The sequence below is a fragment of the Protopterus annectens genome, chromosome 3.part0 (genome assembly GCF_019279795.1).
Source record: "Protopterus annectens isolate FY-2018-M chromosome 3.part0, PAN1.0, whole genome shotgun sequence".
In the NCBI taxonomy this organism is placed as follows: domain Eukaryota; kingdom Metazoa; phylum Chordata; order Ceratodontiformes; family Protopteridae; genus Protopterus; species Protopterus annectens.
This window is the reverse complement of record NC_056731.1, coordinates 120414291-120441683: the sequence shown is the minus strand read 5'-3', so window position 1 is coordinate 120441683 and position 27393 is coordinate 120414291. Positions and strand designations below refer to the sequence as shown.

Genomic DNA, 27393 nt, shown 5'->3' with positions numbered 1-27393 from the left:
ATGGAATAAGTTACCAGACAAAGTACTACTTTGGTTATCTTTAAGGCGAATTTTAGTGACTCGATTGGTAGACAGAAGTATCAAACAGGGTTATCATGTACAGTCTTGCTCAATGTGGAATATAAGCATTACTGAGTGTTTGAAAGAGGTGAGAAGGACTTTTTAATTGTGCTTCCTTAAAGGTTCATATGGCTAGGCATTTTATGGTCCCCATGACTGTCTATTATTGATGCTATGTCACTATGTGACAGTGCTAAAGATCTGTGAAATATTCCAATTACAGATTGTTATATGAAAGACCAGTTAGTAGACTGCAGCATATGAAAACATGTACACAATCAAATATGACTGAAACCAGCTAACCAGTTTAGCACAAAAACTGTATGTACACAGTGACTAAATGAAAACTTTGGGCATGAATTTTTCAGGAGACATGCAGGTAGATTTTAACTGCGTGATATTTTGAATTCTGATGTTAATTGGGTGAGAGCAGGGACAGTCTGAAGTAAACAGATGCAGCCTAATGTGTGTAATAACTAGGGTCTACAGCTTATAAAAAAAATTCCCTTACAAATGTGTGCATTTGTTTAGGTTAAATGCTTGCACTGAGTTTGTGCCTTCAGTGCACAGATATGTGAAAAGGTGTGCAATAACTTTCAGTGAATACATTACAAATGAACGTAAAGGCATTGTTTGGATGCAGAGTTCACAAATTTGTGCTAATGGCTTGAATGCACAAATGACTTGCACATATACAGAAATAATGATGGTGTGTTAATGCTTAACCCTCTTTTCCCTTTTGCATTCCACATTTTCCATTGTCACGGTGGTGTAGCAGTTAGCATTGCCACCTCACAGCAAGAGGTTCTCCGGTTTGATTCTTGGCTGGGGTGCCTTCTGTGTGGAGTCTGCATGCCCTCCCTGTGGTTGGTGTGGGTTTCCTCCGGGTGCTCCGGTTTCCTCCCACATCCCAAAGACATGCAGTAGGTGGATTGGACATTCTAAATTGGCCTTAGCTGTGAGTGTGTGTGTGTGTGTGTGTGTGTGTGTGTGTGTGTGTGTGTGTGTGTGTGTGCCTGCCTTCTGTGAAAGTTTGGGCGCTGGGCTGGCAACTTGACACAGTAAAACTCCACTGCCAATCATGAGCAGACAGATGATCTGCTGTGGCGACCCCTAACTGGGAAAAGCCGAAAGAAGAAGATTTTTCCATTGTGTTACTCCATTGACTTAGTACATAACAAACCAAAGTTATTAATTCTTCACACCATTTGTACATTTTTTGTTCATAGCATAACTTCTTTTTTTAACATTTCTAAATACCAAAAAAAGTAGTGGTGAAGTTTCCTAGAACCAAGGATGTGTAAAAACTGATTAATAAATGTTTGTTTTTGGCTGGTAGTTGCTTTCATCTATATCTGTTCTAGATCTGCCAGTGCAATGTGTAGCTTATGGTTTCCTATTTTATGGATGTATTTCTTATTTATATTTGCAATATTATTCACTATGCAGACAAAAGTGTATATACATGTTTTACTACATAAAACGAGTACATGTGGATGGCAGACACATTATTTTACTCTTACTGAAAGATTAAAGAATATTCAGTCAGTGTACTAGTACTTGATTTCACATTAAAAAGAACTGGGTACTTTCTGCTAAAGGTCCCATTTTATAACTCCCAGGTTGTCAGTTAAAGTAACTACTATTCTACCGATACAAAAAAACTGCCACTAAGAAATCCAAGTGGAGCTGTACACCATTTGAAAATTGTACTCTAAGAATGTGTCTTTCGGCTTTTCCCGATCAGGGGTCAAAAACAATCCTGTCAGGTGACAACATTCGATTTGGCCATTTTGGAAACCACATTGGATTCCTGATAACAGTCCACATACAGAGATAAACAGTTTAACCTTTTTAATTTTTCAGACTAGTTTGCTAGTAGATAATGGTGGAAGTGAAGAGGCTGTATACTCGATCTAGAATGGATGACTTCTAGTTTAGGAAAGTGATGTAATCATAAATGGTATCTGTTGTGAGAGAAACTGAAAATGAGGATTGGGTGGGAATTAACAATAGATGATTAAGGCTAAGAACTGTTAACAAGCTGCTTCCTGTGATCCAAGGCTCATTTCCCTCAGCCTTCATTTGACTACTATGTAACTCTAAGCAAGTCACTTAACCAGGCAATGTTCCCATGCTGAGTCTGAAAAAGGTCCATGGGGACAAGTGCTCTTCCCCAGTCAACAAATATAAATACAACATTTGTTTGCGTCTTTTGGCTTTTCCCGGTTATGGGTCACCACTTGCTTACTGGGCTCTGCTTGGTGCTTGGTGTGTGTGAAGTGTTGTAGTCTCTTTACATGATGCTGGCTGGGCTGGATCAAAGTCTAATTATAAAGTTATTCACACTCTATATTCTACTGAAGCTTGCATACAGAAATGCCAGAATAAGTACTACTTTTAGAATCAACTTGCAGCAAGCAGTAAATACATAACTTTTAACAAATAACTTTTTATAATAAATCAAGCTTAAAAGTTTTTGTTCCAACTTTATTTTCTTCTCATATACACTAGTGATCAGATGATGTGAGATATAACATTTACCTGTAGGACTTGTGTCCCTATCATAAACTGGATTTATACAGCTCTTTTGCATATATTTTAGTCATGCATAAAATCATTTTTGCAATTGCTTAGATTGGAGAATCTTAAATAAACTAATACTATAAATCAAGCTAGTAACAATGTCTTGTAGCTTGTCAGTTTTCTGAACAGTGTCCATGTCCTGATGTAGTGTGAGAATATGTTTGAGGAAATAAATTGTTCTGTATTCTATTTATTTCTGTATTCTATTTGATATGTTATACTGAACATATGTTATTGATAAGCTGTTGTTGCATATACATATTTTGTTTTTTTGAAAGAAAAACAGAAACAACACATTGTCTTTTTCTCAACAATGTGACAGACCTGACCTATTTTATTTTATTTGTTTTATGTATAAACATCTGTTGTCCTTATATCCTGTTTTTTTTAAATGCAGAAAAACATATTTTGGGAAAACACATTGTGTCAGTGTCATAAACATATGTTGTTGTTTTAGGAAACATATTGTGTCCATCCTGTTATTTTAGGATATTGTGTCCATTTTTATATGCAGAAATAATATGTCAGTGTTCTTAAAAGTTAAATTTTGCATTTTTTTTTTGCTTACATCCTGGTTTGAGTTCTGTAAGGAAATGTCCATTCTTTTAAAAAAAAATTTTTTTTTTTTTTTCCTTGCATGCCTGTTTGAGTCTGTAAGGAAAATGGAAATTGTCCATTCAGCTTTCCAAGCCATGGTAATTTAACTGAGTATGACTGCTGATCACATATTACTCTGTTTTGTTTCTGCAGCAAGCAGCTTCTTTTTCAGCATATACACAACAATATTTAATTTCAGACTAATATTAATAAAATCTAACAACCACAGCGGAACTCTGGTCCGCTAATGATTGGTAATTGATTTTTATGTGCTGAGTTACCAGCCCTGATGCACAACCTTCAATGAAGGTACGCCCATTCACGCATGTCTCCATGCAGAAGACACTCTAGCTGAGAATTGAACCGGACAGCGTCTTACTGTGAGGCAGCAACCCTACCGTAGCACCACCACCGTGGGTAAATATAAATACATTACATATTGCAAATTGTTAAAATTTACAGAAAAACTTTTACCATAGTGTGGATTTTTTTTTAATTCTGTTTGCCATTTAAATGTTAAATGGTTAAAAAAAGAATGAAGGGTGAACACTAAATAATCTTTCTCCTGAAAGTTTAGTTCAATCATGGGTCATTTTTTGAGTAGGAATGATTAATAGGGGGTGAGTTGTGTATAGACAGATAAGAAGACAGATGTGTGGGTGTGTGAATGTCTGCAGTTTCTATTTTTGTGTTTTCAAGTGTCATCACAGGCAGAGCAGTGAAAAAGGCTTGATGGCACATGTATAGATGTTAATAAAAAGAATCCTGATTTCAGCTCAAGTACTTGTTTTAATCACACTCATATTAGTGTCCATTGCTAAAATACACTTGTGGTTATATCTATATCTATATCTATATCTATATCTATATCTATATATCGATATCTATAACTATATCTATATATACGCTAGACAGGGTTCCAGGGAAGAAAATATTCTGGGATGAAATAGCCAGGGAATTGTTATGGCTAGGCTTGTACAGGCCCTAGGGCCAATAGCCTAGTACCAGCCTATGAACCTATGATATCTATATATATAGATAACTGATGACTGCCATCTTTTATGTTTGTGTCATTTCTTTTTGTCACTGAGCATCATAATCTAATGTTTAATTGTATGTACAGCTTACCTCAGTAGGCAAAATCCATGGATCAATGTATTACTTTGTGAAGTTAAAATCCACTGTAAAAGAATTATCCAATTATTATAAGAAGATCAAGTCACAAGGCATTGCATTCTGCAAGCAGTGTACCTGCTAATGTTGGCCACTTATTGCTTATACCAGACTGAATTTACTAAGTTTAAGAAAAAGGAATGATTGAAAGCCAAAGATTTTCTTTCAGTGTACAAGTACAGCTTCTTTGCACTCGTATTACCGTATTATCAACTTTGTGCAATTGTGAAGTTCTAGTGCAGCTGATTGCATGCTAGTAGCTCTCAGTATACCTGCTCAGTGATACTTGTTTGAAAAACCAAGTGAGCTATCTCCCCCTAGCCTAATCTCTTGTTTCTACATAGTCCTACCAGCACACGATGCCATAAATTGCATACCCCTACCAGCACACGATCCCATAAACTACATAGCCCTACCAGCATATGATCCTATAAACTACACAACCCTACCAGCACACTAGCCAATAAACTACATAGCCCTACCATCACATGATTCCATAAACTACATAGCCCTACCAGCACACGATCCTCTAAACTACATAGTCCTACAAGCATACGATCCCATAAACTACATAGCCCTACCAGTACATGATTCTATAAACTACATAGCCCTACCAGAACCTAAAACCTAAACCTAAAACTTCTACCAACTTCCTAACCTGAATCCTTTATCCCTTACCCAAAACCTCCACTCCCCAACCCTAAAAATCACTGAAAGCTCCCTAAACTTAAAACTCCAGCTCCACTCCCTAATGCTAAATTCTCCAACTTCTCTCTCAACATAAAACTTCTTTCCTGCTCCCTTAGCCTAAAATTCCAATCCCCCTCCCTAAACCTAAATTATTGTATTTCTCCCTTAGCCAAAAACTCTCTTTTTGCTCCCTAACTCTAAAACTCCCTGTTATGCCCGTGAACTGGCCCAGTAATCAAAGAGCCTCAATCCTCACCACTAGCACTGGTGAGGGACATGCACATTGGAAAGGATAACAAGTACACACACAGTAAAATACAATTTCCCTTAAGAGCACACAGAGATCACAGTCAGTCTGGGGCTGGTTTCTCCCTTTATCTCCAGATCCCCAATAAGACTCCCCACTGGCACAGCTATAGGGTACAGATCTCAGCCGAGTAGTCAAGCCAAAACTTCCAGTGCCTTCTCTGTCCAACCAATGCTTTGTGTCCCTGCCCAAGTAGCTGACACGCACATACACTTTGAGATCTCGTTTATATACAAACACATGGACACTCCTGGGGAAGGTTGGTGCAGGTTTTTCAGCTATGCCCCCTCCTGCCAGGCTATAAAGTAGCAATCACTGCCACCAACTACTCATCAGCTACTAAAAAGGCCCTTACCAAAGGGTGTCCGATTATACTGTGCAGTATTATTATCCAAATAGTAAGTGGACGAACAGCAAGGCTTATTAGAGTGGCTTTGTACAGTATCACCAAATACATGCAAGTACTCTAGAGCTTAAATTATCTCTACACAAAACAGCTACAGTTGGAAGATTTAAAATATTTAATAATAAATAATAAAAATACAAGACAAATTTCTCAATTCAACACAGTGCTAGTCAAAAGTGCAGAAATTACAGGAAAATGCTTAAAATAATACTGTAGAATAGTCTGACATAAATTAGAAAACAGCTGTTTAAATTCCTGTCTAACTCTAAGATCAATTACAGTTCTAAATAAACTTACATATAGAGCAAAGGCAGAGTACTGGTGAGTGGATGTTCTTCAGACAAAATCCAAAATGCTTTCTCTTTCTCTCTGAGATCCCTTAAATTGATAATACATCACTGCTGGCTCACATTAGATTACATCATTCTTGACACTTCTCTGGTTTCCAGGCTACCAGAAACTCTACATTAAAATTTCTTAGTTTTCTTAGTAAGCTTGCACCTGGCCAGGAAGCCATAGCAATAAAATACATTATACATATAAAACCTTGCAATTAACTCTGGTCTCAAAACAATAGAAGGAATTCCTCAGTCCAGACATTATGTCTCCCAGCTTTGAGATCAAACAGTCATACAATGCTTGACTTATCAGCTTTCTTCCAGCAGAGTGCACTGTGGTTGCATTTTTGAAGTTCAACATTTAATACAGTTTTCTTACATTTAAGAGGACAAGTCTATGGATTATATTCATATTCACAATGACATATACTTATCTACAAAATCTATCTAGCTAGGCTGGCAGCCTTTACATATCTTCACACACCCTTCCTGCTCAGTAACCTTAACAAACCCTCTCCCTCCTGACAGCTGCTTGCCAGAACACTTATTCGAGTTCAGGCATGAGCAACAACAGCCTAGTCGAGCCATAAAGCATGTGAGCCCCTGGCTTCAAGACAGTGGTTTCTGAGTGCATTTGGACTTGAGTGCCTGAAGTAAACCCCAGCTTTAATAGTTGTAATAGGTTTCCCATGGAGGAGGATGAACTCTGATATGTTCTGCTTGTTTGTATTTTGCTTGCTAGCTGTGTGTATCCACTAGGCATTCTGCAGTTACCACAAAGAAATGAGACTTGGATAGCTTCTGAGCTTTATTCTGTTGTCCTAGGTTTAATTTGCCTACTGTGTGTTTGTGAGCAAAGCCACTTCATAAGACAATGCTCCAGAGTCACCCCTAAAAATAGGCATCTGCACTTAGTATGCTGAAATGGTTAACAGATACCAAATAAAAGCATACATAAAGTGTCTGTTTTTATGGGTTACACTGGAGCATTGTCTGGTTAAGTCACAGTTGAAGTCACACAGTTTTCAAATAGAAATCAATCTAAGGACAACCAGATAAAAATCATTAAATGTTTGTAGCCACAACTTTCTGTCCTACACTTTCCTTCTGGCAGAATTATGATGCAATACAGTTCAAAATAGACTAACAAAATCTTCTACATGTCATAACTTCTTCTGCAGCCATTTCCCCCTCCAGGAGTGAAAGCACTACAATCCGTTCATGCCCATTCATTCCTCTAAGGGAGATGGGAAAGCACACTGAGCATGATGCTGTTTTTCATGTGAAGAACTGGGGGAGGGGGATTGGTATTTTCTCTTTACAACCCTATCCTTCTGTACATATAGCCATCCCATGGGTATCCAAGAGCTAGGTGTACAGTGGGCCATGGTGTGCAATGTCACCTGCTTTCATTAGTGACCTAATCCTGTTGTGCCCTAGCCCCTCCCCCCTTGAGACAAGCACTTGAACACATTCTTTACTCTTCAGCGGGGAATCTAATCCAAATCATGCACCCTGCATATGCACGCCCACCATCTCACCCTGCAAAAGGTGAGCAAGCACATCCTCATTATTCCACTCTCTCTATCCTTTGTCAGCTCCTGTAGTGCCAAGGCACTAACTGAACCCAGGTCTCTGAGTCATAGTAAGGGATGCATTTCCTCAATAACACAGAGCTGGCAAATTTCTTAAGCAGACTTGCATCGACAACAATTCACAATGTAATTCAGCTATGTTACCTGCCCCTCAATGAGTACACAGTCTTCATGTCTGTTTTTCAGATGGCTTGGTTCTCCGAGCTTCCACTTGGTGAATGTAACTGGAGTCCCGTCACTCCATTCAAATAGCATGGGATGTTTCTGGTCATTCAGTCCAATCCAGAGAATGTCAGTTGGCACTGAAATCACAGAAAATGCATTTCTTGGTAAAATAACTTTATTCATAGTTGTATCAGCAGTTTAACTTGTATTTTAAAAATAGTACTTCACAGTGTCTACTTCTATTAACCATTTTAAACTAGCATCTCAGCCTTAAAAATATTAAATTGTGTAATGAATGCAGTGATGATTTATGTGAAGACATTCCTCTTATCCTGTGTCAAATAGCTTGCTGTGTTCCCTTCTGCATTCATTCATTCGTTCATTCATTCATTTACTCATTGACTAGGTGACTGGGCTTGCATTCAGAAAAAACATTGAGAGATGACATGATCAAAATGCCTGATTTTAACAGCATTACACAGGCCTCAAAGATATGGGTTTAAAACCATAAGTTGGAAGGAGTAGCTTTCTTAAACATGAAGTAAAGGCAAGTAGGAATAAAGAAATCAAAATTTCAAAAAAAAAATGGAATAGTGACACAACAGGAGGAACAAAAATGCAGAACAAATGAGGATATTGATTTTCACAAATAGAAAGTTAAATGTGCGGTAATTGATTTCAACACTAACTAAAATGGAAATGTTTTAGATATAGTAATAAAAATTGATCCACTACATCTACTTTAGTCACTGAATCTCTCATCACACCAGCACTCATTCACTTTAGCTTGTAAATAACATGATGTGATGATGTGAGGTTTTCCCAGCTATGCCAGGAGAAGTAGGGCAGTGGATGTGTAACATGTGCCAGCACAGCTAGCTGAAAATTTGTAAAGAATTATATGTTGTGTATGTCAAACTGATTTCTACAGATGCTTCTGTTGAAAAATGTATTTGTAAAGCTGTCTGTGTTAAAAATGTGCCAACAGTGTGCCCTGCTAGACAGACAAATAAATATACATGTATTATTGTAATTGAATTAAATGTATATGTTTTAACAGAGGAGACTGGAAGAGAACAGGTTAATCACAATCCAGCTGCAGCTAACTTTGAAAAATGCTTTGAAGCTGAATTACTGGGCCTAGGCCATAAATATTGTATCTTATAGTTCTGATTGCCGCCATAGAGAAAATGCCTGGAAAAAACAAGTACTAAGAAGTCTTCTGTATTGTCTTAGCAGTGAACTAATTACTACTCTGGAAAAGTAGAAGTTTGAAATTGTTTTATGACTTCCAGAAGCTGCACCAGATCTTAGCAAGCTCTATGTGTGTGTATTATTGACACATATGTGTTAAATCCTGGCAGTTTCTAGCAATGGGGGGTGTATGGGAACCAGAAGTCAGATGAGCAGATGTATGTGATGTCTTTCTGTAATACATCACTAAAATAATGTTTAATACTAGCTGAGACTGAAGTCTCAGAACAGTCTGTTTTTGTAACCTGACAAGGAAGGACCCCTCACCTCCTTTATCTTGCCTTGCTCTATTAAGTAACCAGGGAATAATAATTCTTTATCTGTCAGGAAAATATAGTGAGGTCAGTTAAGTATTGTTTTTCTGTAACTGTTTGAACCTGTCCACCTGTGTTATTTTCAATATTTCCTGTGACTGACACTCTTCTGTTTATTGTAAATAGATATTTAGTATTTTCATGTTTTTTATTATTTATTATTACATATATTTAAAGTTATCATTATGGCTGGTCCTTTAGATAATATTTTAACCTTTGAGGGGGCTTATATTTATTTGGTGGCACTGCAGCCACTCCTGAAAGCCTTGCTGTTTGGTCATTACCATTTGTATTAATATTAATTTTACTCAGTATAATTGGGTACTCTTGCAAGAGCCATAGAGTAGCTGGCTTTGGAATGTCTGGTGACAGTGTAACTACCTTATAGTCTGGGCAGAAGGAGGCCTAGCTAGTAAATCTGCCTTTCCCAGGTGTGTATGTGTGTGTGTGTGTGTGTGTGTGTGTGTGTGTGTGTGTGTGTGTGTGTGTGTGTGTGTGTGTGTGAAAATTAAATCTCAGTGAGCATGTATGTGTTAGCTGCTTGGAGCAGGAATATGAAGCAATGGTGTCACACAGAGAGTGGTGGAGAACTTGGCTTGGACACTCAGCTAAGGTCTCAAATCTATAGCTGTGCCAGTGGGGAGTCTTACTGAGGATCTGGAGCGAAACAGATAGAGAACCAAGACCATGGACTGAGTGTGTTCCCTGTGTGCTCTTAAGGGAAATTGTGCTTGATGCAGATACCTGCATCTGGAAATGTTGGGTATATCCATTTTTGTTCCAAGTGAAAATCCCTCTCCTGTGCCAGTGGTGAGGATTCAGGCTCCTTGATTACTGGCCCAGAGTGGGGACGTCACACATGCATTCTCATATTCAAGCTCAATATTTTATAAGCTAATATGAAAAGTAATAAAAAGTTTTTTGGGGGATGGGGTGCCTTCCCTCCCATGTGGAGGAAGGTGTATGCCCTCTTGTGCACTTACCTTATTATTATCATTCTGATGTGACTGTACTTTGAAAAACACACTCACTGACAATCAGTATGAAAGGTGTCTTGCTCCTTCTCTGAGCTGCATTAATATCAGACTACAAACAGCTTGTTACAAGGCAAGTATGTATGATCTTTCTCAACTCAGAAGCAAGTAACTCTATATAAGTAAATGCCATCTCAAGCTATCATGCCTGAAAAACTATAACTTCAGCCTGGTGATCTACACAAGTTATTATAAGCTATTACAAGTCTAAAAGGCAATGTCATTTGAGACTTCTGATTACAAATAGTTTAGGAAAAGAGGTTTGCCAGAGTACACCATTACAAAAAAGTTTAATAAAACATATCTCAAAGGACAAAAAGCACTGAAGAAGGGAAGCTCATTTATCAAATGGCAGTGGCTACAAACAAGCACTTGACACATTTTATAAATAAGCAGTCATAGGTTCATAGGTTCATAGGTTCATACTAGGCTATCTGCCCAAGGGCATTTACAAGCCTAGACACTGAGGTAATCCCTGGGATTGCGATCTCCCATCCATTGGTCAAGATTTCTCTTGAACAAGGCCTGTCTGCCTCACATATACGATTTTGTTCCACAGCATAGGGAGTTTTGGGTGATGAATCTATCCCTCCAGCACGTCCTATTAATAGCGTGTCGAGGTTTAAGTCTCCGCCCTTGTGGCTCTGATGGATCTAGATTTTTGAGGTGATCAGGGTTTGACATGGCCTTGTTGTTAGGCAAAGGTCACCTCTGAGCGCGACTGAATAGAGCTGGAGTTCTTTCAGAGGACAGATTTTTGAGACCCTTTATCCTTTTGGTGAGGAACTTTTGTGGCCTCTCCAGCTGCTGCAAGTGTCGGGTCAGATACATTCCGAATGGGGCATTGTACTCAATCATTGGTCTGATGAGTGATGAGTAGAGGGAGACAATGACCTCCCTTGATCTAGATGAGAATCCCTTCATGATAAGGTGGGCAATGTAGAAGGTCTTCCTAACTACTTTAGCTACATGGGTGTCGAATGACAGACTACTATCAACCTGGGTCCCCAGGTGTTCAGGTGTTTCATTCCTTATCTTGAATACTTCTGTACTACACTCCACCTTGTCCTTAGGTGTATGACTCTGCTAAACAAGTACTCAGTTCTTTGTAGACTTAGGGTTGATGATTTTAATGTAGCTTTATTTTATATTCTTTGTTTTACTGATTATTGTATGTTGTTTAACTAGGATATGACTGAAAAAGTTATTTGTAATCCAGTTCGCTCCATTCAAAATAAAAATAAATAACTATAAAAAGTAAAACTGCACCACCCTATAGACATATAAGCAATGAAAATAAGCAATAAAAATAGTTAATACAAATCAGGTAATCAAGGACAAAGGAGTGAGATATCAAACATTAGGCAAATAGTCAAAAAATAAATAAACATTTACCAGCTGATTTTCTATTAAAGAGATATGGGTGGCAGACCAAGGGTATATTTACAGTTACCCATATACTGATCCAAGTTTCACTTGAACAAGAGAAGGGATGAACTCCACTTCACATAGATGGGAAGCCTCTTTCATAGAAGGTGGAGCCTCTGAGACACATATCTTTCCTTCCAACATGAACTATTTATGTTGCAGGCAAGGGTTAGCTTCTTTGATCAGGTCTTCCTGATGCAATTTGTTTTATGGATGTACAGTAGGTTCATTAGGACTGGGATGGAGGATGCTTTGTCGGCCAGGCATAAGTCACCTCTTAACAACCTGTAGGAGACCAAATACAAGGACAAGTTCTGAGGTGGTCCACATAGGACTTGTTTTCCACACCATGTATTAATTTTGAGAAGAATCCCTGAAAACACTCAAGCTGTTGCATTTGCTTGGCTAGGTACATACCAAAGCAGGCCTTGTACTCAATGACTGGCCTTATGAGAGCAGAGTATAACAGAACAATGGCATGTTTGGATCTAGATGCCATGCCCTTGCTTCTAAGTTGTGTAACATACAATGATTTCCTCCCTATAATAGACACCTGATGGTCAAATGCCAAATCACTGTCTACATGCATTCTCAATTGCCTGATTACAGATTCTACTCTTATGGGTGTTTTGTCAAGGTAGTAGTTTGCTGAGGTGGCCATCTTTCTTAAAGATACTATGATGCACTTTTTAGCATTAAGATTTAGACCATGTCTCTGGTACCAGTTATTAGTCTGTGTCAGGCCTTCTCGGAGATATTTCTGTCTTGGGGCATTCAGTGACCACCCACTTGGCAAACATCTGTGAACTTAATCTGCCAGAGGCTTTTCTCATTAGCCTTGACCTCAGAGAACTAGATTCTAAATAGGAGCATCCCAAGCACTTAGGCATGAGGCACCCCACTAGTAAATGTCCTTTTTCTGGAGGTAGATTCCCTTATTCTAACACCTTGGGTCCTGTCTGTAAGACAGCTGACTATTCAATGGGAGATGTATGGGGCTTATAACTACCTAACAGCTTTTCTTCAAAGCCAAAGTGGGGTGCTGAGTCAAAATGTCTTGGGCTGGTTGAGGTAGGCAGCACATACTACTTTGCTTTCATTCATTGATTTGGTGACCTTCTTGAAAACGTCCACTAGGTTGAGTAGGCAATACCATTCTTTGACAAACCTGTACTGATTGGGTTCAGTGTTTTTAGGTTACGCATCTTGCCATTTGTTCTGCCCATAGTTATTATGTTTGCATTGTTCTTGGCCTTGGAGAGCACCTGGAGTACCTGCTCTAAAGTGGTAGTTGGGGAGGTTATGAATGTAGATATTTCATGCAGGGCATCCAGTGGTGGTGGGGATTAGAGCTAAATTTGTTATTGAGGAGGTTTGCTATATCTTCTGGCTCCATATAGATGGTACCATCTACAAGTAATTCAGCACACTGATTTGTATTACTTTTGAGGTTATGGACATAGCCGAAGAAAGCTTTCTTTTTTTTTTTTAAAACAAGTTTATTGTTTTTAACATATAAAATAAAATATCATAACAATTTTATACAAGTAATTAAAATAGATATGATTATAACATTCACCGAAACAACCAAAGTATTTACAAAGACATCCACTACAATCAGATCAATTAATTAAACTAAAATACCATACTATTGAAATTAAGATTTTTTTAACAAGTTTTGTAAATTATCCCATACAATATAATAAGATGTTTTTCTAGTAGTTCTTGACCTTATTGTATTCAATTCCATATGGAACACTATATTCATAACATTTTTAAATTCATTGAACGAAGGAGGTGTATCTGAAATCCAATTTCTGGTTATTATTTTTCTAGCCACTGCTAGAATAGACCATAACAAGGGAAGCTTAACCGTTTTAACACTTTGAGGTACAGGTGTGTTGAATAATATAAGAGATTTAGAAATAATGAAATTATCTGTAAAAAGAGCCTGCAAAAATTCATTAATTGACTTCCAATATTCTTTCAATTTTATACAGTCATAAAACATATGAGCCCAGTCAGCATTAATTTCTACATTACATCTTTTACATAGATTATCTTTATTATTTATTTTATTCATCATCAAAGGTGTATAAAAGGATCTATGTAAAAATTTCCATGTAAAAAGTCTCCAGATAATGGAAGACGTAGTTTTATATGCAGATTCCAATATATATTGTTTATCTTGTTGATTTGGTGGGTCACCATTAATGGAAGTGAAATAATTCCAGTAGGTATCTATACTGTAAAAAGTTTCTTGTCTGATAATTTTATATATATATGAAAGCTTACCTTTATCAGAAACTTTATTTTGTAGATTTAATATCAAGTAATCAATCAGTGTTAGGACAGATTCTTTAACTGTTATAGACATTAAATCTATTTTATCAATGAGATGTTGTCTAAAGGTCTGAACCTCTAACCAGCAAGTTTCTCTTAGATCAAATTCTTGTTTCAAGAAATCTAGATTTTTAACTTTATTATCAGATATCAACTGATACAGTATTTTAGATCATTATCTGTAGCTAAATGAGCTCCTTCAGAAGCGGATGACAAAAGCATACCCCGAGTATACATTATAGGGAATATAATAAAATTCCATTCCCTATATTTAGAATGCATGAATATAAAGTTACGATAGCTAATAATAATGTTTAATGGGTAACTAACTATATGTTTAGGTGTAATAGGTGAAGTACAAAATTCCTTTAGTAACCATAACATGGAGTTATTTACAATCATATTTTTATGTGTTAAGGAGATTTTCATGAAGTGAATACTAATTAGTTCCCAGTAATCTTTCCATTTTGCAACATATGACTGGTCCATTAATAAAGTAATAACTTTTACAATAGAAGAGATAGTATATAAATTAAAGTCTGGAAAATAAATACCCCCTTGAGGCCAGCTATTAGTATGCTTCTTTAATGCAATTCTAGGTCTATTAGGTGCCCATAGGAAATTTAACATTAATGTATTCAATTTCTTGATAATTATTTTTGTAGGTGGGAGTATTATTGATTGTATTAAATATAATATTTTGGGGAATATTATCATTTTAATAATTGTAAGTCTCTCTTCCATAGTAAAAAACATATTATTCCAGGTATTGAAAAGATTTTGTATATTAAGAAGACAGGTATTATAATTATTATGTATAATAGATTTAATATCTTTAGATAATATTATACCTAGATAAGTTATCTGACCTGAACTGGGTACATATTTAGTAAAATCACTATTAAGAACATTTTTTCGTGTATATATAGGTAGTATTTTAGTTTTTTCTTCATTGAATATTAAACCAGAAATACTTTTAAAATTCATCATTTTATCAAATAGAGACTGCATAGAAGAATTAGATCCTGCTGATGTAATTAGAACATCGTCTGCAAAGAGTTGAATTTTAGATGTTGTATTTTCATCTATTTCAAATCCTTCTATATCAGTATTACTTCTGATCAGATTAGCCCAAGGTTCCATTATTAAAGTGAATAATAGTGGAGAGAGTGGACACCCTTGTTTTGTACCTTTAAAAATGGGTATTTTTTGTGAGACATATGTTCCTATCTTAATATAAGCCAATGTTCCTTTGTATAGATGCTCAATTAGATTTACAAATGCATCTGAGAAGTTTGTGCACTTCAGTAAGGTAAACAGGTAGTCCCAACTTATTGAATCAAATGCTGAACTTATATCAAGACTAATAAGTGTTAAATCTTTCTTTTTCCTATTTGCAAAATCAATTAATGTTAGAGTTCTCCTTATATTATCATAAGTATTTCTATTTACAATGAAGCCTGTCTGATCTATATCTATAATGCCAGGGATGATTGTCTTCAATCTATCAGCAAAAATACTCATAAACATTTTATAATCTACATTAAGTAATGAGATGGGCCGATATGAAGTACATCTAGTTGGATCTTTATTAGGTTTTAAAATTGGCGAAATAAATGTATATTGCCAAGATGGGGGAGTTATTAGCTCATTTTGGGCCAAAATAAAAACCTTATGTATTAATGAGTATGTATTTTTAGAAAGAATTTTATATATCTCTGGTATAATACCATCATTACCTGGTGCTTTGTTTGATTTAAGCTTGTTTATTTGTGTAACAACCTCTGTATATGAAATACTTTTATCCAATAGTTTAATCTGTTGTTTATTAAGCTTTTTATTCATGTTTGTGGTTATAAATTCCTTTATTTTATCTTTAGGTTCCATGCTAATGTTATTATGATTAATTTTGTGAAAGTGATTTCTAAATTCATCTAGTATTTCTGGTAGACTAGAAACATTCTTCTTTTTCCTTAGAGAAAAGATTTCTTTGATATGATTTTGTTTATTCAACCTTTTTGTTTTATTTTTAAGTCTATGTAAATGTTTGGGGCTTATTGAGTAAGACAGAAACTTGTATTTCTCTAAAGTTATTTTAACTTTATGAGTTAAAATTTCTTTGTATTTCTCATTTAGTTTGTTTATTTCTTCAATGACTTTCTTATCCATAATATTTTCTTTATTATTATGTTTATAAGAGTCTAGTTTACATTGAATATCTAACAATTCTTTATCCCAAGATTTCCTTTTATTATTATACCATCTGATACTTTGTCCATATAGATATGATTTTAAAGCATCCCAAACATAAACAATGGAGACTTCAGGAGTATTATTTATGTCTAGAAAATGTTGTACTTCTGAAAGTGTATATTCTTTATAGTCTTTTAGTTGAGTTAGGTATGCTGGTATCCTTTTGATCTGAACATTGTGGGTATTTTTTATCATGAACTCAAAAACAATTGAATTATGATCAGATATAGAACATGAAATGATTTTAGAATGAATTAATTATGTTATCATCTGGTTAGAGATAAAGACTCTATCTATTTTTGAATACGTTTTATATCTGTTAGAAAAAAATGTGTATGGTAATGATTTTGAGTCTATCTGATTATTAATATCATTTAAATGATAAAAATTAGCAAAATCCTTTAAATGTTTTGCATTAGATGTAATTTTCCTTTTTCCTATAGTGGTAGTGTCACTTTCATGTAGTATACAGTTAAAGTCACCAGCTAAAATAACATCTCCTATAGAGAATGATATGATCTTATCAAGATGGTATTTCACTGTATTAATACCAATTCCAGGTATCCAATATACATTGATTAATGTATAAGTCTTCCCATGAATTTGTATTGTAACCATACAAAACATTTCTTTATCATCCTGATAAGACTTAATAATTTTAGGAATGGGCATACTTTTATATAAAATAGCCACTCCTCTTTTTTTCTGAGTGTGCTCTGAACTAACCAATACTGTATATTTGTTTGTGGCTAGTTTATCAATATCTTTTTTCAAGAGATGTGTTTCCTGAAGGAAAACTAAGTTGGCCTTATGTAAATTAATGTATCTTATTAAGCTTGCCCTTTTACATGGATTATTCAGTCCATTAATGTTTAATGAAATTCCTTTTAGAGAAGTCATTTGGCATTTTTAAAACATAAAAAATGTATGATCAAAACAACAATTAACAAAATAATTGATGTTATACCTCCTCCTTTAAGTGTACCTTTAGATATAGCTGTACTTATTGAATCTCTTATGGGATTTTGTATAAGATTCAATTTTGTTTGTAGTGACAATGAGCTTACAAAATGTATTGTGGATGTCAGAACTATATACATACAACAATGAACAGGAGAAAATAATGTAAGGATTAAACCTTGCACCCAGCCTGGAGTTAAAAACTCCAACTTAGAGTAGTACATACTACTCAAGTTAACCCCCTACCCTAAGCAGCAGTACCTCAGCTACCACCTTGTCAATTTAATACTAGTTATATTTAACTTAAATTAACAGCTTACAATTAGATTATCTGATAAGACAAAATTACACATTTGATAAAACAGCATCATATAAGTTAATAGAAACTTTTTTAAAAAACTATTCATACTATTATATACATCTATTTAATATAATACATTAATATTCAAATAGCATTCAAATAAATTTGATATTAGAAACCAAGAAGAGAGAGAGAAATAAAAGACGTGAGAGAGGGAGAGAGGGTGAAAGAGAGAAAAAAAAAAAAAAAAAAAAAAAGGGGGGAGGGCATATTTACATATTAATTTATTCAAAGTTTGTAAAAATAAGTTCTAATGTTCATTTAAATCAGTAGCTTTGGCTAATATGGTTCAGACATTACATATATTAAGATGTATCTGTTTTCTGTCATGTAAATGCAGTTAACAACTTCCAAAAGACTTTAAATTACTTGTATTAGAGTTTTTTCTCATACTTATTATTGTCAGTAGGAATAAAATATTATATATATAGAAATTGTTATAAATCATACTGCATAGTTATGTAAATTCTCAGAAACACTTGCATTATTGTGAAGAAAGCCATCTGTATTTTGTATATCTAAACTGCTGCTTTAAAATATATTATATGACAACTTCTTCCAGAATAGAGTCATAAGATTATTTATGCTTGTCAATCAGATAAATCAAATGAATTATAGCAATGTATATGTTTAAATCATAAGTTTTTAACATAAATAAATATGCTGCAGTCAAGTAAACTTTCAAAAACACTTGTATAAATGTTTCACTTTCTATGCCTTCTAAAATATCACATTTGCTTACTGTGAGAAACTGCATCATTTAGAATCATTTTAACTTACATATTTTATAAATTATAACATAAATAATTAAGTAATTATATAAAATAACTCACATTTAAATGTTAAAGAGTTCATTTTCCATCGCAGAGTCGCATTTGCAGCAGTTCTACTTCCTGGTAGAGTGTTCTTCATGAATCTGCGATGTGTCAGTGTGAATTCTGGGGTCAAAGTTCAAATTGACTGCTTTCAGCTTCTCTGCGTGAATTCTGAGTGTTGAAGCTTTTAAAACAACTCGAGGACACTGTTCACAAGGTAACCCACATTCCAAATTGTCTCCCTTAACATTTTGGCGGGAATTTTGTTAAAAACAAGTGACTAACATTCATTTAGTAGTATAAATGAAGCTAAACATAACAAAACCTTCGCGAAGTAATTTACAAGTTATAACAGCCTCTATGAAAGTGAAACTAAGCCCAAAGTTATTAATATGTAATAGAACTCAATATTTTTGCCCCAATTCAATTTTTATACATCGAAGAAAGCTTTCTGATTATCCTTGGCCTGAGAGGCTAATTTTACCTCAAATTTGGCTTTGTTAGACTTGATTAGCCTCCACAGTTGCTAATTTACGTTGATGAGGGATTCTTTTTTTACTTTGCTGGACATTACACCTCCTAATTTTTACCATGAGTTTCTTCCTTTTGTTATACAGCCTACTGATGTCTGGATTCCACCAGGGTGACTTGATTTTTGACTTTATCCTGCACTTAATACAGGTATGTACAGCTGACTCTATACAGCTGGTAATATAATTAAATAGCATTTCTGTGAATAATTCAGCATAGGCACCAGTGTTCTCAGGTTTGAGGGGTGGGAGGGTGCTTGAAATTTTTCCAGGGCATCACTTATAAGTATGAAGTTTGCCAGAGAAAATATCCTAAGAGTTCCAGGGTTTACCAGTGCCCTTGGTTTTACCTTTACTTCAAATGGGGGCAGCATTAGGGTTTGATCTGCCCACTGAGAACATTATACTATGGAGGGTGTGGACATTCTGCCATGTTTGTGAAGACCAGGTCATGGGTGTACAGACAAACTGTTTCAAGATGTTTGCAGTTATAAAGTCCAGGAATCTCTAGGCCTGCATGGTAGGGATCATGCATGATTCCCAGTTAATATTAGAATGCTTATAGTTGTGCATGTGTATGGTGTTATGTTGAATGGAGAATGTCTTCAGCATAGTTAAATATGTATTATGATTTTCCTGGTTCAGAGAGGGGAGCCTATAGCTTGCAAGGTTATTGCATGGGACTTTTTCTAAGGTAATTTGGACAAGGAGAAGCTCAAGCATTCATGAGGTGTGTTGGGTTGTTTTTAATGTAAATAGAAACACCTTTTTGTCCCTTCCTCTGCAGTATTTGGTCAAATGTTTGGAAGTCATTGTAACCTGCCCTGCTGGAGTGCTCTCTTTAATGTTAAACCATGCTTCCGTAACTGCACAGATGTCTACATTCTCCAGGGTTAGGATAGCTTGGAAGGAGTGGAGCTACTTAGTTAGACTCCTGGCATTTAACTTTCATATTTTCCAGGACTGGTTTAGTTATTTTGGTAGGTTTATCAGGTTATTGAATCTAAAAAAGGCAATATGAGGATGGGAAAGGTTTTAGCCAATATTCAAAATCCCATAGGGGAAAGGTGCAGACCATGCTTGGCAAAGCAGCATGGTCTGTTGACCTTATCTGCACAGGCTGACAAATATTGTACCCTCTTGAATAACACCGTACTCTAATGTAATAGACAATGTCAATTATTTTCTGTTTATAATGTGACATCATCCTTAGATACATAGTCTGGCATCCCCATCTTGTCTTTCTTCATACAGTCATGTAGTCCAGGGATGTGCATCTCAGGTCATTTATGTCCACAAGGAATATGACTGAGTCATACTGGTATATGTGGTTCAGTGATCCAAGTGTGTGCATGATCTGACAGAAAATTAGCCTGGTGAGTGGGAAATCAGTATGTTTCACAATGGAGTCTCTTATTACCAAAATACTGGTTTGTGTGATGGTGTCCCTTATGGTCTTAGAAGCTTAGAAAACATAGAATGTGGCCTCATGTGTTGTGTTGTGTTGTGCTGGGTCTTGATTTTCTGGAATGCTCTTGAGGTCTCTGGGGATACTTTTTGTTTGAGCAATGTCTGGTCTTTGTGGAGTGGAGTAGGGATATTGCATTTAATAGCCTTAGCATATGTAGGTATATGTGTCTGGTCCATACTATGTGAGGTGGGTGTAGGGTGTGTGTGTGTTACTGACAAACTATTATTAGTGCTTGTATGTGAGAGCCTTGCCTCCAGTGACATTATGTAAGTACATCTCTCATACTCCATATGAATTTGTTTAAGATTTAAGTGGTTGTCACTAAACATGAGATAATTGCAACATTGCCTCAGGATGCCCAGATCAACCATGCTAGTTGTGGATATACCAGGGAAGTGCATGTCCATCACTATGAATCCTTATTTCATGTTTTACAAGGGGATGGTTTACAGTTGGTTAGCTGGTTAGCTTGTCCTAAGAGTATAGACTACAGTTAGGAATATCTAAGACCATACTAGTGGAGGGAGGTAGTCCTCAGAGCTCAAACTAGTCACTCTTTGCACGACTAAGTTCTTTTGAAATTTCAGGGATAGTATTAGAGGGAACATTTCAGTTCTATGTACCAGTGTAAATACAGGACACTGAACATGCCAAATTTATAGAGACAAAACTAACTAAACAAAGCAAATAGACCTTTGACCAATCAGGCAGTCTCATTTAAAGTCTCCCTGTGTGATTCCCAACTCAGACAGACCAGGCCACCTTCTACTGGCACCAGAAATGAAGTCCTAGGCCTTCGTATTGTAGAACCACAGTATAGACAGTCCAAAGTGAATTCTAAGAGGACAATCAGACAAACTAGCTAGAAACACAAACTTCTAAAATGAATGCATGCAGGAAAACCATCAGCAATGGACTATACAATGATGTGGGTACTGACAGGACCCTACTTTCAACTTTCATCTTGCAGTTTTTCTGATGAATCTGTTTCCCTATAAGTATGGCAATAGCTATAAATACAAGCCTTAAATTCAAAAAATAAATAAATAATAAAGCTAACTGATACTAGAAATGCATCAAATAAACCGATTGAAATCACCCCTCACTTTATATACTTATTTACACTAACTCTGAAGTCACTCTGTCTAAGGGAGAAGGATCTAAGGCAGAACAACATCAGACTTGATATCTATTCTCCATTCTTGTACTTGCAAATCTCTGTTCTGAGAACTGTAGTCATGATCTCTGAAAAGGGAACAGGCAAACATCTAGTACAGCTCTGACTGACTGTCACTGGGAATATTGTGAGAGCATGTATAGCAGGGCAATCTGGATAGTTTAATGTGGAGGAATGGTTTTATTTCAGTTTTAGTCATAGCTCATATATAGACTCACAAACCAAAATGACTATTAAAGAGTTTGTAACCTGCTAGAAAAAAAATAAATTTCAATTCCCTGAAGAAATAATCTCTTCTTAAAAGTGGCTATTTAAGTTGCAGACCTAACAGAGAGAGGGAGTTTATTCAACAATCTTGCTGTTGAGATATAAAATACCTTTTTGTTTAATCTGCTGTCATACCATTCATCCTTTATTAGAATTAAGTCATTCCTAGTATTCAAATAATGGATACAAATTAACAGATTAAACTGCACACTACTCTTATCATTAACACCTGTTATAGGAATTTATAAAGTCGCCTCACAAACACATGTAGCTGACAGAAATGTAATGTTTTTGAGTGTTCTGTATACTTGTCAAGTCCAGAAAACATTGTGCAGGCTGTAAAAATGTTCCTTAGCTCATAGCTGACAGTCATTTTGTAGTCAGCTACTTGGGGGCAAAACCACTAACATGTTAGTATTACACTAATTCCCCATAGGTCAAGTTCCTCAGATTATACTCTTCGATGGATCTCTATTATGTATGTCCTAATGTATGATAATCTCACACCCTTAATCAAACTCCAACATTAATCTGTAATGAGTAATAAAATGCAAACTGCAAGGTTTATGTTTTCAAGGCAAAAATTTTCAGGATTATTTTTATTTATAATTGTTTATGATTTAATTTACTAAGTTTAAGGAAACAAAGTACAATTAACTTGTCCAATCTTCCAGATTAGCTTGGAAGGGGATTTCTTTCATTTCTCTAGGACATGAATGTTACAGTTCAATAGATGCTGTTCATCTGAGATGTGTCAATCAATCTCTGGAATTAATTTACTAATGAGATTACATTAAATTGGATATTTTAAAGTTACCTAGTAATTCTGTCCAATAGACTGAGGTCATTTTATTATAATTAATAAGCAGATTGCACTGACCTTAAACCCTCAATTTTTGTGAATACTGATATCTACATAGTTTGTTACTAAATCAATACAGCTAACCATATTTGAGCCTATAAACTGGATGTCTCACCCCACATAAAATAGTTCTGCTGGTAGTTTGAGAAAATTCTTTGACCTGCACAGATTATCAGACTTTAGTTTAAACATATACTTCAGAAAGGATCTGGATTAGGAGTGTGGCACTGAACATTCATATTTCATGAGATGGGTCTGGTTTCTTCCTAGTAGATCTGTAAGGCAGCAAAGCTGCTCACAGAGATGTGATGTGATTTTGTCACTTGGCCCAGAACCATATTTTACCACAATGCAGTTAGTGTCTCCCTAACATGATTCATCCTACACATAATAAATTAGGTACTCTGCATTTTACAATATGGAGACTGTTGTGAACCACTGACCCCTTAGGATTATCTCTAGAAATAGAGTGCTTGCATTTTATTTAATTACATTGTATAATAACTACAAGCTATGTGACTATGTGAGGTATTGCCATCTGTGCCAGGGAGAATAGGGCAGTCCATGTGTAACATATGCCAGCATAGTTAGCTGTGGTGGCTAGTGACTTTAGGCTCTTTTTACCTGTACCCAAGGTAGAGGGTTTGAGCCTGAGTACTTCTAGCCACCAGGTGTATTCACCTGGGGGATACACACACACACACACACACACACACACACACACACACACACACACACACACACACACACACCTTGATGGAGTCATACAGCCATCTTGAACACATTTAACATAAGATTCAGGCTGTACACATAATTATCACTGCTCAAATGCCAGGACTACAGTTCACAGCAGTGGCAGCGCTGGGACTATTGTAGTACTTTCCATAAGGTGTTTAGGGGTGTATGCTTATATTTGGCTATGTCCCGCCCTCTTTCAGCCTCCCTCCCACAAAAAAAATGTAGACCACATTGGCAAAGTGCAAGTACAAAGAGTTGATCCAGTGTGCCATAATGAAGATACTACTCCCACGATGCACAGTAAATCAGACACTCAGCTAGTGGATGAAATCATCATTTGAGTGTTGGTTTACATGTTCACAGGAAGGTTGAGAAATCTGATCTCACCATAACTGATACCTTCTCTCCACTGAAAATTGGCACCTCTACCCTATTTTGCTAAGATCTATTGCTGAGCCTTCCAGTAAAAATTGTAAAAGATGCATTAACTGCACCATCAACAATGTCCGGTACCTTCATTTCTAGCCCTATCTCATGTATTTCATCCATTGCTTCATCCTTCTCACAGCACACTGTTGAGTCACTGTCGTGACTTCATTTTCTAAAATAGAAAAACTATCTCCATCCGCTTTTAGTACTTCTTATAGAGAAAGACATGCGTCTACTAGATTTCAGAGCTGCTCAGTGCTCTTTCTAGTTTTAAGCAGTGACACCACAAAGGTTTGCATTTCTTACACCTTCTTGAAAACATAGTGGGCAAAATTCTGCCTCCTCCTCTTGTGTTGCTAGATAATTTGGCAGAGCCTTTTAAATGCTACCCAGAAGTTAAATTCCATGTTTTTTGTAAATTTCCTCAACAGCAGGGGCTTCAGTTCTCTGATTACTACAGCTGCTGTTTTCCTTGTTTTTGGTACCTATTTTCCAAATCTAGATTTCCCCACTCCCCCTCCTAGCATTGTAAGGAATGCCTTTTTCCTTAAGCTTAGTTTTCCTCACTACTAGTTTACACCTGTGTGCCCTAGTTACCATTAAAAGTCCCAAACACCTTTTTACATACAACATTACCACTGCTTCAAGTACTGTGTTTTGAACAGGGTCCATTAACATCCCCGGCTTTCACTTTCAGTTTCTTGACTTGCAAAAAAAATAGCTTAAAAGCAGCACACACATCAGATGTTTCCTTCAATAATGGAAAGTCAATACTTAATACTCACGACTTGCAAATAAATAGCTTAAAAGCAGCACACACACCAGACGTTTCCTTCAATAATCAAAAGTCAATACTTAATACTCACGACTTGCAAATAAATAGCTTAAAAGCAGCGATTGTTTCCTTCCTTCAGGAATTAAAAGCAGCAGATGTTTTCTTCCTATACCATGAAAGCCAAACAGTGAAGCCTACTTGCAAAATACCTTAAGCTGTAGTGAAGACTACCCGGAATTAAAAGCAGCAGGCGTTTCCCTTGAAAGCCAAACAGTGTAGCCTAAAACACTCGCGACTTGCTCCCTTGAAAACCAAACAGTAACCGTGAAGCCTAAAACATTTGTGAATTGCAAAATACAGCTGAAATTAAAACAGCAGTCCGTGACTTGCTCCCTTGAAAGCCAAACAGTAACAGCGAAGCCTACAACACTCACGACTTGCAAAATACAGTTGGAATTAAAAGCAGCAGTCATTTCCAATACCTTAAGCTCTATACCTTGAAAAAGGAGCAGCCGACACACTTCTGAAACTCCGTTCATGAGAAGACAAAAAAACATACTTGCAAAAAGAAGATAAAGCAGTACCCACACTTGCAGCATTTGTAGTCCTTTAAAAACAGTGCATCCATTAAATTGTAGTCTCCGTTCATGAGAAGAAGAAAAAATACCTTAAAAGCAGTACGCATGCTTGCAGTCATTTCCTTCAATTAACTGTAGTCCTTTTAAACAGTGCATCCATTATTCAAACAGTGAAGCAGCCAGCCATTCCCACTCACAGATCCATTCAAACAGTGAAGCACCCAGCTGGAAATGTGTGCACATGAACCCTTGAGCTCAATTCTGACAGGCTGATGGAGCTAACATTATTGCGCATGTGATAACGTCATCTCAAAAAGTGGGGAAAAAAAAAAAGCTGGTAAAAATTCAGAAATGAAGGGGTGCCATTCGGGAATCATGGAACCCCATTATTTGGACCACAAAACTTGATAAAAAAACGAGTAATTCGGTATGGTTGGGAGGTATAACTGCATCTCTGAATCAGCCCCATTGTTCCTCACCAATCAGTTTGCTTTCTACTCTAATACTTTGTGCTATTCATTTCTGAATCACTGCCAAAACCTTTTCTGAAACAGGGCAAGACATGAATAGGAAAAAGATGCTGGGACCTTCATAATCTGTGGGAGAGAGAATGAAAATGGAGGAACTGAAAGGCACTGAAGAGTTTCTAGGCAATAAACTACATCTAGTTGGTATTATAGGGACAGAAATAATTCTGGGATAAAACTAACAACATTAAATGAAGGAGATTCTTATAATCTCTTAATATTTAAGTTTGCATGTGTTTCCTACACTTCTTAACCTTCATCCATCTCATGTGTACCTTCCTGCTCCTCTATCACACCTTCTTCAGTATGCTGCTGAAAAGCATAAGATGGATACTTATTGCTGTAATGAGATACATAAAAATATACTTAATTGTCATGTTTTCTGCTATACTAGGCCCCTTGTACTCCTCCATTTCTCTTTCCTATTTTCTAGGAATAGATACTGAAACTTTACAAAACTCTTAACAAAAATGGGATGAATATTTATTTATTTATGTTTTGTTTGACCTGGTCAGTTCCAGTAAGCTTATGGCCTATTTTCATGGAAGACCCAAGGTATTACTTAGACTTAATAGGCAAAATGTTGCCAGGGTACTGTGGAAATTTCCCTCCTATATTTTGAAGGGCACACAGTTCTTTAAAGAAAAGTACTGCTGGAGGGTGTGATAGAGGACATAAGTTTGTTAATAGGGACTGATAATCAGGTTGCACTTAAGTCTTTTGAAAATGCTATGAATACCGATAGTGCTGTTATTTGTGATGAACATAACATGGAGCATGACAGTGTTGAATTACTGGATGGTTGAAAAAAAACATACTGCAGTTGAAGAAGACAAGGTTAACATTGTGTGAGGACAAGTATATAAATAATGCAAAATGACGTTAAAGGTTCAGAGGTGTTGCTTGAAGAAGATGCTGCAGTAGGAGACCTGGGTGAGTTGAATTTTCAAGAAGGCATGCCATGGTTCTGGCTGTAATCGAGATAAGTTATTAAAACAATTACATGTACATGGTAGCACAGACAATGCAGACTGCTGCATTCAACCAAACCGAAAGGGAGAGACTGGCTGGAGCAACTGTAAGCAGTGTCAAAGGAGGTTCATACGTTTGTATTGTAAAAGTAAACCAAAAGGAGGGCAAAGAAGCTAGAACCATGCAGTTATGTGTCATACTTTTGTTTTACAGGTAAGCAACTGGGAATACCAGCAGTACAAAAAAGAGCAACTAGACATTTGAAAAATTAGACTTTCTTTGATATGCTTTTAGAGGCAGACTGTGTTATTTATAATGCAGACATGTTTTTAACAGCTATCTGGAAATTTTCATTAGTGAATTACACATTTTAATGTATAGGATTACA

General features: G+C 36.1%; 1 protein-coding gene across 1 annotated transcript in view; it reads right to left on the bottom strand.

The window, feature by feature from the left end:
* LOC122796778 (macrophage mannose receptor 1-like) overlaps positions 1 to 27393 on the bottom strand; it is a 2090270-nt gene that overhangs the window by 1659192 nt on the left and 403685 nt on the right. Inside the window, exon 8 of the mRNA XM_044065506.1 lies at positions 7897 to 8054. Within this exon, the coding sequence (XP_043921441.1) occupies positions 7897 to 8054 (158 nt within the window). The remainder of the gene's footprint in view (positions 1 to 7896; positions 8055 to 27393) is intronic.